At 50.6% G+C, this 12,914-nt stretch overlaps 3 protein-coding genes across 5 annotated transcripts in view; 1 reads left to right on the forward strand and 2 right to left on the reverse strand.

Annotated features, from left to right (window-relative positions):
* The window catches only part of LOC133354780 (uncharacterized), a 417,798-nt gene that overhangs the window by 319,853 nt on the left and 85,031 nt on the right, over positions 1-12,914 (forward strand). The window lies entirely within an intron of this gene.
* Positions 173-7,673, reverse strand: LOC133354722 (beta-1,3-galactosyltransferase 4-like). 2 transcript variants are annotated; one of them, XM_061571779.1, is made up of 6 exons: positions 7,602-7,673; positions 7,127-7,259; positions 4,460-5,015; positions 3,341-3,530; positions 1,602-1,810; positions 173-611 (listed from the first exon to the last, which is right to left on the reverse strand). In XM_061571779.1, the coding sequence occupies exons 3-6, from the start codon at positions 4,949-4,951 to the stop codon at positions 261-263; spliced, it is 1,242 nt and encodes a 413-aa protein (XP_061427763.1). In that variant the 5' UTR covers positions 4,952-5,015; positions 7,127-7,259; positions 7,602-7,673; the 3' UTR covers positions 173-260. The 2 variants fall into 2 exon arrangements, with proteins under 2 accessions (XP_061427763.1, XP_061427762.1); XM_061571778.1 differs by lacking the exon at positions 7,602-7,673 and having other exon boundaries at positions 7,127-7,408.
* LOC133354583 (choline transporter-like protein 4) overlaps positions 10,177-12,914 on the reverse strand; it is a 63,088-nt gene continuing 60,350 nt past the window's right edge. For both annotated transcript variants that reach the window (XM_061571532.1, XM_061571533.1), the window contains one exon: positions 10,177-12,294. The gene's annotated coding sequence lies outside the window, so the exon portion shown is untranslated. The remainder of the gene's footprint in view (positions 12,295-12,914) is intronic.

Consider the following 12,914-nt stretch of genomic DNA (forward strand, 5'->3'; position numbering starts at 1 on the left):
TGAAGTCACTGGATCAGTCCTGCGGGTTTTAATTTCGTCAGTAAAGTTTCACACTTGTGTCAGACTGCCTGCCCAGTGTCACCGACACAGCCATTCTGCACCCCTCTAAGCCACCCTTGTCGCCGACACAGCCGTGATGAACCCCTCTAAAGCACTCTTGCCTGCTTCACCGACACGGCCGTGATGAACCCCTCCGAACTCCACGCCCGTCCACCTCCACACAAATCGTCAGCCCAGAAGGGGGTCGGGACGGATGGCAGTCAGGCGAATCCGCTCGCCGACGCGGTGATGTTCGACTGCCGCCCCACGAGCGAGGCCCAGGCGCCGGCGATCATCCCGAGGGCGCGGCACACGGCGAAGCCGGCGAGTCGCTCGACGTGCGAGCAAGGCGGGCCCCGCAGCACGCTCCACGCTCGCCGCTGGTCGGCAGGCTCCATGCGGTGCGACGAGAAGATGCGGCCGTAGCAGCAGCGGTTGAAGGGCAGGCGCAGTGAGCCCGAGAAGAGCGCCGTGTGCGATGGCCGCAGGCCGGCGCGCCGGGCGCACTCACCCACGAACACGTCCTCCAGCGGCAGCAGCGGCGCCGGCAGCAGCAGAGCAGTGGATAGAACCTTGCGGGAGGAGGGAGCGCGGAGGAGCGGATGGACAGGCAGAGAGAGAAAGAACGGTTAACAAGCTGCACTGTGGCAGAGAGTAAACATAAAAGCGGGCGTTCACGTACGGCACTACGGGCCCTGACACCAGAGTTCGATTCCCAGCCACAAATAACAGCGGTGATAAGCGGTCTTTGAACTTGTCTTGAGCCTCCTCTGGGTAGACTCAGACTTAAATGAGTTCCTGGTGTGGTACGTGAATATTAGCGCCTGGGAGATGGCCAGGCATGGTGCTGGCAACACCGCCCCGCTGGTGTTCCATGTTGGCCTTAATAGGCGCTAGCAACCTGGTCGTCTCGGGGGCGCGTATAACTGCAAGAGCGGTTAATAGGAGGTATATATATAGACGTGTTTATCGATAACAATAAAACACAATAATAAACTGAACTCAATAATGATCAGCAACATACCAAAGTGGTAACAAAATTACGTATTTAATCAGTGTATGTTACCTGCCATGGCATATTGATTGGAAATATGAAATGAACACTGATAATTTAATGGAACAAAAGCTGAAAATTGCGCAAAAAGACCAGAGGTAGAAGTACACTGGGAACAACCCTTGGAGCCAGTAAAATAAATTCATGGAGACATCGTAGTGAAAAGTAAGTGGGCTTGGGCCATGAAATCAATGCTGAGATGGAAAGTGGACCACATTGATCAGAGAACAACATCTGTCCTTTACAATGCTAAGTGACTGGGCTTGGGCAGGCCACGTTCCTCGCAGGGCTCATGGCTTGTGGTGAAAACTCACGACAGAGCGGCAGTCAAAGGAGGAAACATTCCCGAACATACGCCTACTACAGAGACGGATTGATGAGATCGGCTTGTGTGCAGAGGGATTGTGGCACTGCACAACCATGACGAATGGCACCGTCTAGGGGAGGCCTTCATCCATCATGATGACGTTGATGATGACGACGAAGCCGCATGTTAGGGTTTGCGCACCTTGCGCGCCGCGCTGCCGGAGAGGACGTAGGCGGTGCCGCTGCAGTAGGGGGCGTAGTGGTCGCCCGGAAAGCGCTCGTCGCTCACAAACGCCTTGCTCGCCGGGTCCCGGTTCGGCCTCACCCGCGAGTGCACGCGGCCCAGGTACAGGTCATGACCTCCTTCGCCGCCGCCGCCGCCAACACCACCGCCGCCTTTGCCTCCGCCACCTGGCGTTCCAACAGTGACCATCCAACACAAGCGTGTGTACACAAACACTCGGCGTGGTGGCATGGCCCGGCGAATGCACCAAGATCCACGGGTGGGAGGGCGACAGGCGACAGTCTAGGAAGAGGGTGGAAATTGGACAAGGGCCCCCCCCACAATTAATTCTTTGCACCAGGACCAATGCCAACCAAGCTACATCACTGATCATAATGTTACGGCAGTCAATGCTGCTGCTGTTCCAGCTGCCGCTAATGATGAACTGCCTAAAAATAATTTTACCAGGTAAGGTCCACTGAGCGATATAGCTCATTTTCAGAAGCGACCTGGCCACAAATTATAGCTCAATGAAGTGGCTAATCACGTGGACATTTAAAGCAGCCAAATACTCTCTAAACGCACATTGATTCTAAATGCGGAGGGAAAAAACGGATGATGATGATGCTGCTGTTACGGACACTGGCGTGGTGGCACGACATAACGGTAGCGTGCTTGCTGCTTGTCGCAGAGGTTCGCAGGCCAAACTCATTGTCCGCCCTTGTTAATACTGTGGGCGTATTCACCGAAAGCTAACAGTGCCATCTGCTTCACAGTGGCCGTTAATAGAGTCCGTGACCTTATCTGAAAAAAAGACGCAGGCCACGTGTGCCCGTGTCGTGGTCCACACTTCCCAAATTTTTACAAATTTAGCTGCAAATTACTAAAGTTGGAACCACGTAGCAACATCGCTCCCCAACTAGCAAACTATACTCGTCTGTGAAACACATCACCGTCGTAATAACCTTGTGCTCTCAGGCACGAATACCGAATGTGCTCGATAATAATTGACATTACAATACGTGCCTGTAGGGTGCACATTTCTCGTCATGCAAGAGGTCACACAATTGGCGCCTATGGTCCTTTGCTGACGATTCGTGATGAATGGTTGTACACGTACAGCCCTTGTGTCATCCGCTGCTGGATGAGGCCCTGCTCATGCCCCCTGGGTCGTGGCAGTTATTTGCCCATATTTCACCCTAATTTCGCACTATTTGTGCTTAAGACTCCATTCAAATATTTTCACAGAACAGTACAACAATGACGGCAGCCCGAGAAAATTACACAGCAGAACCGCTTCTGAAGACCCCTCAATGTACCATGCATCCACACCAGAAGCTAAGATCATCAACTTACTACACTTCAGAACCCGGTTTAATCATGTGTGCCTACCTGTATTCGAACCCAGCTTCTCTGCGGAGCCAGCTCATCGCTTGCTCTGACCCCCTGAGTTACCCCTGCAAAGCTCAACTCTGCAAAGTTGAATTTCGATTTAAAGCTTTCGTGACTGCAGGGATTCATCTTCTTGGTTATTTCGGTAAAGTCACGTAGAATGGAAATAATAAAATAATAAAAAATAAAACAATAAAATAATTCCCACGACGTTTCGGCCACAACGCAAGCAGCCGTCCTGCGTTGTGACCGAAACGTCGTGGGAATTATTTAATAATGTTTTATTTGTTATTCTTTTATTATTTCCATTCTGCAAAGTTGCTTACCGTAGTCGTCGTCAGCTGGCGACGCCGGTCCGTGAGCGCCGTGCAGGTGTTCCACCAGGGAGTGCGGATTCACAAAGACGTCGTCGTCCGCTTTGAGGAGGAAGCGCACCCTGGGGCAGCGTGACACGAACCACTGCAGCGTCGCCATCGTCTTCAGCGTCAGGTTGCGGTACGTGTCGAGGAATTCCGCCTGCGCAGGGGGCGACGTTCTGCGTCAGCGGACTCGTGACGAATGAACAACGCTCACCGCCGTGCCACTGGGTAAAGTTTTCGCGGTTGCGCTGTGCAGCTCTCACATGCGTCAGGCAAGAGCTGAGGTTTTTTAAGGCCCGATGATGCCGTTTGTCATCTCCATCGACTCGTCGTATAAATATTATCAAAATGTAGCTTGCTTTTCTAAATGTCTCCGGATTGCTAGAAAACCAAATCATTTGGGATATTTGTGAACTTGACAACTTGATTTGATTGGCTCTGTCCAGTGGTGGAGGGTTATAGACACTAATTATGAATAATAATATTGATCATGAAAGCCTGCATATAAAATTAGGGTAAGGCATGAGCATGTTTCTAAATACGGAGTGAAAAACTGGGGGACCCGGAGAAAAATTTACGTGACTTCAGGGAGAATATGCAACCTCCAAATATACAGGCGTCAGGGTCGGGATCGAACCCACAACCTCCTCTTAACAGGCGAGTCAAGTAACATCTCGCCACCGCGGCGCCCCAATTTAAAAAACAATTTTCGAAATTCTGCGGCCAAGAAGTAGAAATGAACCGTCGACCACCGGATTGCAAGTCCAGTGTGCGAACCATTATACGTCAGCATCCCTCAATCGTACAACACCACTTTAAAGTCACAGTTGTGCACTATTGACATAATTGCACTGATGAATATTTAAAAAAATATGGGACTGGCACCATGGTGAGGTTACTGAAGCAGTTCTGTGGTGACATTTCAATAAAAAAGCTTTGAACTTTTGCCAGACAACCACGGAAAATATCCAAACAGAACTGGTGACTTCTGGGTTTCAAGTCCAGTCTGCTAACCAAAGCCTTCACCGGAATCACGGAAGAGAGAGTGAGAGAGAGGTTAGAGGGGTGGGTGGGGGGGGAACGTGCCTGCACGATGTCGCGCCGTTCCACCGACTCGTTCTGCACGCTGGCCCTCGTCCGGTCGCTGCGCGTCACTCCCAGCACAAACACCACGCGCACGTCCAGCGCCCGGCCACCGCCACCGCCACCCGAGGCCACCGCCACCTTGCGCACGCCGCCCCACGTCTCCCTGATGGCCTCGCGCCGCGACCGGTGTTCTGGCGCGCTCGCCACGCAGATCAGGAGGAAGGGCTCCGCCCCGGGGCGGCACAACTCGCCGGGGGAGCTGAGGAACCGCGCTCGCGCCTGCGGGGAAACGCCGCCGGTCGAGCGGTCCGGGCGGCAGCCGGGCGTCTGCCACGGCAGCTGCATGAGCAGCAGGCGCTCCTCCACGCGGTCGCCGTACGACAGCAGCAGCACCAGTGCCACAGAGACGGCGGAGAGCGCCGCCAGCGACCAGAAGCACAGGCGCGCCAGGAAGGCGCGGGACAGCGCGCGGCATGGAGTGGCCGGCCACATACTGCTGCTGCTGCTGCTGCTCTTGTTACACACGTTTGTGCTGGCATGGGCTCCAGTCTCTTCTCTGTCAAGGGAGATTAGCACAACAACAACAATCGTCATTTGCCACTAAGTGGCGGTGACGTCATCGCGGCGCTTGTGCCAGGCTATGTACACTTTAAGGCCACGTGAAATGTCGAATGATCGCTGGCAGGTCACGGGACAGACCCAGGTGCCGTGGATTTACTCATGCACCATCTGTGTCCCCTAGCGATAAGCACGCATGTGGGCACGCACACGAAGACAAAAGATCCTCCGATGGTGCAAGTGCTGTTCGCGAGCACCTATTAAAGCTGGCATGGCACACGAGGGGGTGGTGGGTAGAGCCAGATTGGCAGGCCCCGTGCATGGGCAGGTTGACTGTGCTATGATGACGGGACGCTGTGGCAGAATCCACGTGCTCCAACCCCTGTCGTTGTATTAGCTGCCAAAAAAACTGGGGACATATCAAAGCACTCAAATTATAATGCAAACGTTTCAATCGAGAGCCTGGGTTGACAATACTCTGAGAGCCATGATCTACACATAAATAATAAATGGGAGGGATGTATTCAGAACAGACATATACCAGAGAAATATGGATTTCAATGCAATCCAATCTTTATTTCACCAAGAAATGGAAACCCATTCAGACCAAGAAGTGAACAAGGCCTTGTTTACAAGGGTGACCTGGATTATATCAGAAATCAAAGCACACGGCATAAATGGCGTTCCACTAGACTTGTAGCAAATAAAATGATAACAGAAAACGGTTCACAGCGACAATATCATAACGACATAAAAAAATGCCACATTATATGAATCGACATAATTAGATCAGAACCATATATTAAAGAACGTAAATAAAGTAAAAATAAACATCAATTGCATCTGTGTTCCATGAATGAGTCAGAATCAGAGACATTCCAAACGCCAATGAGAATGCAATATTTAGAAGATTTTGATTTAAAGCTTTCGTGACTGCAGGGATTCATATACTTGGTTATTTTGGTAAAGTCACGTAGAAGGGAAATAATAAAATATTAAAAACATAAAAAAGTAGTATTATTTTATTATTCCCCTTCTACGTGACTTTACCGAAAGAACCAATAATATTTAGAAGATGTTTCTGCTGTAAATGTCTTGAATGCTGGGGCACTTTGCTGAGCTATTAATTGTGGTAGGCAGGTCGCCTTTGAAAAATAAGCTAATAGCTCAGTGAGCTTGTCTGGTAGGATGTGGGTGGGTTAGTGTTGTATTTGTGTGCGTTTGGGTGATCTGTTCATCTTCCTTATACTTCGAACTCATTTCGTGTCTTTGTATTGTTTGTTGTTGTAACGTTCTTAACCCGGGCCCCAATTGGATATCTGTTTTTAAATAAAATAGCTTCATAGCTCATCGGATTCCTCCTGTCGTCTAAATAAATATTCAGATTCTGATGAGACCGAGCATCGATCTCGAGCTCCCTCTAGCGGTAGGCCCCTTTCCGCCAGCAGTGGAGGAAGCAAGCACTTGCAGGGCTGCGCCTGCATACAGGCAATGTGCACGCGCCGACATTGTACACACACACACGTGTGAATGTACAGTACGTACAGTACATTGTTGAACTGTACTTAATGTTATACGTACTGTATATGCATGTGTTGCAATAAGAAATGGTTAACTTCTTAATAAATGTATGTAGTCGATACTGCATTCGAATAAATTAGGCGTTCATCCGGCTCTGGATTGACCATGGATGATGATGATGATGATTAACGTTCAGTATGCAGTTGCTGTGCATATACTGAGTAGATAGTGGTTTATTACTCGATAATTGTTTAGATCTATTCCGCTAAACGTCAGTGGCTATTATCTGAACTGGTCCTGAGCCGCCTCACTCGTTCAGCTCGGCCCTAGAGCAAGGGTCGTAGTGTCTGTATAGAGAAGCAGCAGCACTGGGGAGACAAAGGCGGCCGGGCGTCGCCACCAGCCTGTCCAAGACGATACGGTGGGAGCTTTGTTCTACACCCATACAGCGCAATGCATGGCACACTCGCGTGTGTACGCAGTGCGTCGTCTTCACACGGTGCAGTTTAACGCGTGACCACAGTCAATGGGGTTTTAAAAAAAAAAATCATAATTTTTTATGAATTGTCAACAGCGCCCGTGGCTCACCCGGATCTTGTTGTTGTTGTTGTCGTCCTCACGGTTAAACATCAAAGCGGGAGCAGGGTGGTGGTCCCGTTATGTCGCCGCGGCCGAGGCAGGAGAGGCTCCCCCGGGTTTCTCGCTTCTCGTTGTTGCTCCGCTACAAAAAATAAAATAAATCTTCACAATCACAGCGGCTTGGCAGGGAGGGTGGTGGTGCCGTAATGACTCGATGTGACGAGCAGCGAGTTACCGTCGCGCTCCGATCAAACGCGCATCTTAAAAATCTGACAATCCCGAGTGGTTGTGATGATGGCTTTGTTCAGGGTGGTGATGGTGGTGCCGTAAATACTGGAAGTGACGAGCAGCGCATTACCGTCGCGCTCCGATCAAACGCGCACTTAAAACAACCCTCACAATCCCATGTGGTTGTCACGGCTTTGTTAAGCGTGGTGGTGGTGGGTGGTGCCGTAATGACTCGAGGTGACGAGCAGCACGTTACCGTCGCGCTCCTACCAAACGCGCACTACAAAAAATCTTCACAATCCACAGTGGCTTAGCAGGGAGTGGTGGTGGTGGGACTGGTGCTGGTGGTGCCGTAATGACTCGAGGTGACGAACAGCGCGTTACCGTCACGCTCCGATCAAACGCGCACTCAAAAAATATTCACAATCCCGAGTGGTTGGGATGATGACTTTGTTCAGGGTGGTGGGTTGGTGGTGCCGTAAATACTAGAAGTGACGAGCAGCGAGTTACCGTCGCGCTCCTACAAAACGCGCACTCAAAAATATTCACAATCCCGAGTGGTGGTGATGATGACTTTGTTCAGGGTGGTGCCGTAATGACTCGAGGTGATGAGCAGCGCGTTACTGTCGCGCTCCGATCAAACGCGCACTGGACCCCCCCCCCCTGTCCAGAGGGGTGATGTGGATGGCGATGCAATCGCACCGCCACTTAACGTCACCAATGATGAATGTGGTGGGATTGAAGCTAGAGGAGCAGATCGATGGTGATTGCTGAGCTCGGGAGGTCGTCGATTCGGTTCCAAGCCGCTCGCCACAAACCGGCGGGACGGTCGGATCCTGAATACTGCGGCTTCGACATCGCTCAGTCTGAGTCACTCAGCCTGGGGGTCGATTGTTGGGTGATCACTTCACGGCGTGCCGAGGATTGCCTCGTGGCGTCTCATCCACACGGTTGGTGTGTTAGACTCTCCAACACTGCAGGTCACAACGACTCACCCACTCACCACACTGCAGGTCACAACACTCACTCACCCACTCACTCACCACACTGCAGGTCACAACACTCACCCACTCACCACACTGCAGGTCACAACACTCACTCACCCACCCACTCACCACACTGCAGGTCACAACACTCACCCACCCACTCACCACACTGCAGGTCACAACGACTCACCCACTCACCACACTGCAGGTCACAACACTCACTCACCCACCCACTCACCACATTGCAGGTCACAACACTCACCCACCCACTCACCACACTGCAGGTCACAACGACTCACTCGCTCACCCACTCACCACACTGCAGGTCACAACACTCACCCACCCACTCACCACACTGCAGGTCACAACGACTCACCCACTCACCACACTGCAGGTCACAACACTCACCCACCCACTCACCACACTGCAGGTCTCAACAACACTCACCCACTCACCACACTGCAGGTCACAACAACACACTCACCCACTCACCACACTGCAGGTCACAACACTCACCCACCCACTCACCACACTGCAGGTCACAACAACTCACTCACTCACCCACTCACCACACTGCAGGTCACAACGACTCACTCACTCACCACACTGCAGGTCACAACAACACACTCACCCACTCACCACACTGCAGGTCACATCAACACACTCACCCACTCACCACACTGCAGGTCACAACACTCACCCACCCACTCACCACACTGCAGGTCACAACGACTCACCCACTCACCACACTGCAGGTCACAACAACTCACTCACTCACCACACTGCAGGTCACAACATTACACCCACCCACTCACTCACACTGCAGGTCACAACAACTCACTCACCCACCCACTCACCACACTGCAGGTCACAACGACTCACTCGCTCACCCACTCACCACACTGCAGGTCACAACACTCACCCACCCACTCACCACACTGCAGGTCACAACGACTCACCCACTCACCACACTGCAGGTCACAACACTCACCCACCCACTCACCACACTGCAGGTCTCAACAACACTCACCCACTCACCACACTGCAGGTCACAACAACACACTCACCCACTCACCACACTGCAGGTCACATCAACACACTCACCCACTCACCACACTGCAGGTCACAACACTCACCCACCCACTCACCACACTGCAGGTCACAACAACTCACTCACTCACCCACTCACCACACTGCAGGTCACAACGACTCACTCACTCACCACATTGCAGGTCACAACAACACACTCACCCACTCACCACACTGCAGGTCACATCAACACACTCACCCACTCACCACACTGCAGGTCACAACACTCACCCACCCACTCACCACACTGCAGGTCACAACGACTCACCCACTCACCACACTGCAGGTCACAACGACTCACCCACTCACCACACTGCAGGTCACAACAACTCACTCACTCACCACACTGCAGGTCACAACATTACACCCACCCACTCACTCACACTGCAGGTCACAACAACACTCACCCACTCACTCACCATACTGCAGGTCACATTACACTCACCCACTCACCACACTGCAGGTCACAACAACACACCCACTTGCCCCACTTACTGACTCAACCACTCACTCACTCTCCCACTAATCACCCACCCACCTACAAACTCACGTGCCCATCACTCACCCACTCACTCATTACTCACCCGCACTCACTCGCCCATTCACCACACTGCAAATCACAACAAGTCAACCACTCACTCTCCTACTCACCTACAAACTCACGTATCCACTCACCCACTCACTCATTTCTCACCCGCACACTCACTCACCACACTGCAGATCACAACAGCAAACGTCACGCAAGCAGCCATCAAGCAATGTGACAGTGGATTGGTTTATTCATTCATATATTGCATCTTAGAAAAAAAAATCGTCTCGAGACAGATAAATAAATAAAACACAAGGTTTAGTTTTTTTATAAACTAGTTATTTTGTTAAATTACAGCGGCAGCCTTTATTAAACACGGCGAGAAAGTCTGGGGTTCAAAAGAGAGATGCGGAAATATGAAATGATAGAGGCAGCTGACGTTCACGACGTAAAACTTGGGACGAATTATTTGGTTCATGCAGCTGCTGCGTCGTTTGCGATGCACAAGGCACAGTGAATAACAACAACAACACAAACAACTCGCCACCTTCCTCGACAACACTGTGGCCTTACAAGGAAAATATACGCTGTAATCGGCGACGTTTCTGGAAAGACCTTTGTGCACAGCACGTAAGGGAGTTTTGGGCAATTGTTCGTTGCATAGAGCAGGGGTCGGGTAATCAAAACAAGAAGAGACATTTCTGTTCGCATTCGGTAAAAAAACGATTTCAAGTGGTGAACACGAGACGATGGCCCTCAATAAATAAATGTCACTCAGCAGTCCTTCAGGAGCCGCATGCGGCTCTGGAGCCGCAGGCTGATGACCCCTGACCATGGTGAACTTAACTCCCGTGGTGAATTGGACTCGCATGGTGAACTGAACTCCCATGGTGAACTGGACTAACACGGTGAACTGGACTCGCATGGTGAACTGGACTCCCATGGTAAACTCAACTCCCATGGTGAACTGGACTCCCATGGTGAACTGGACTTTACATGGTCAGGGGTTCGGCAATCGAAATAACAAGAAGAGCCATTTATTTTGTTTCGAATTTCAAGATCTGCGCTGCAGTCCTTAAAAGAGCCCTGGCGTCGAACCATCAAAATAAAATGTCCTAAAAGAAGAGCAATTCCCCAAAACGTCACCACCTATTACATCGTTTTTTTCTCTTTCGGCCACACACTGTTATTGACGAACGTGTTGATGTTTCTGTTGTTCTTTTATTCATAACTATGGTTGCATCTCAGCCCAGATCTCACGCTTGCAAAACATTTGCCACTGTAAGGGATAGAGAACGTTCGAGATGAACGTCTGATGGCGAGGCTCCTTGTTCAGGTGTGAGACTGCCAGACATTGTCTGGCCCCGGTTCTCAATGCCCCATAAATGTATTTGACATCCTGTAAACGTTATTCTGTATAAGCCATAGAATGTCAAACAAGTTTGGATATACCGTGAAGTCTGTCATCATATTGCTTACTCCGTGTGCCGATACTATAGACATCCTCGGACACCCCTGCAAACGAGACGTCCGTCCATCTGAAGGAACTTTCCAGATGATGTATTGTAATAAAATACAAAAATACATTCAGGATCTGCGATGGGACTGGCTTTATATGGGCTGCTCTTATGAACTAATTAAATGATCGATACATTATCATGCTTTGAAAATGTTGAAAAAAAAATGCTCAACAAAATACCACAAAGCAATATTTGTAATGACCGCAATATAATAACATCATATATACCGTGTGGATAGTATATATATAAACACAGGTAATTTTCACTGTCCATTCATAGATGCTCAACATCTACACGCGGCATTAATTACAAACAAGAAATATAACCTTATTCAATGGCATCCATACATTGACTTGCATAATGAACAATACTGTCTACATATATTGTCCACTGATGTATAAAGTGTAAAGACCAGGGATTTGTGATTAACCGGATTAAGGCATACGGTGCGACAGGTTATTCGTACAACGCGATGCGCCTGAATCAATTAAGTGCGCAAAGAAGCATTAAGGCGCACGTTTGGATGTATCGATGTAACGAGAGAGAGAGAGAGGAGGGAGCATATCGATCATGAAACACGTGCGGTCATATTGTCGGTTCAGGAATTCGGGGCGCAGACGGCACACACATTGCCAGCTGGCGATGATAGCCGATGGGCAACGGCTTCGTGTGCCAGAATGGCGGCCAAAGGAGACGACGACCACTGCGGAGACGGAGCGACGGAAGACCAGTTCACGAGATGCAGGCTGTGGCATCGCAGGACCGTGGGGCATAGCGCTGGCATGGGGAGGCCTTCTTCTTCACCCAGCAGTGGATAGGCAGCGTCTGTTGATGATTGTTATTTGTTATGCACATGTATTGGGTAAAGAAAATATGCCCTTTTAGAATAGGCAGCCGTAGAACAGGCCAGGCACGCGACGTTTTCCCACCAATTTCATCACGTGGGGTGTGCAGCAGTGAAGCAGTGGATAGAGCAGTGCACTATGAACACAACAAACTGAGTCCTGCTACTCCCCAACCTTCCCCAACCCACACTTGTAAAGAGTACGGAATGCGGAGGCCTTTATCCAGCAGCAATGGTTCCTGACCGTTTTTGATAATACCTGTTTCTGGGAATGTGATTCCTCACGCGGTTTTAACTGTCAGGCTCTGAGCATGTGCCCGTCCCGCTGCGGTTGGGTCGTGGTTAGCGTGCGGCTGACGGCCATCAGTGACAAATATCTGAACCGGTCCTGAGCCTCCCCTAGGTCGATTCAGCTTCAAATGAATACCCGGTGCGGTGTGTAAACATCGCCACTAGGGAGACAAAGGCGGCCGGACGTGGTGTTGGCCACCCACCGCATCCTGTACCGTGCCGGCCTTCGTAATTGCTCAGCGAACGGCACTTGCCCCAACAATCTGTGAAATGGATATTTGGGGCATCGTTGTCTTTCAGTGCTCTGGTG

The sequence above is a fragment of the Lethenteron reissneri genome, chromosome 48 (genome assembly GCF_015708825.2).
Source record: "Lethenteron reissneri isolate LAM-NWPU_2019-01 chromosome 48, ASM1570882v1, whole genome shotgun sequence".
In the NCBI taxonomy this organism is placed as follows: domain Eukaryota; kingdom Metazoa; phylum Chordata; class Hyperoartia; order Petromyzontiformes; family Petromyzontidae; genus Lethenteron; species Lethenteron reissneri.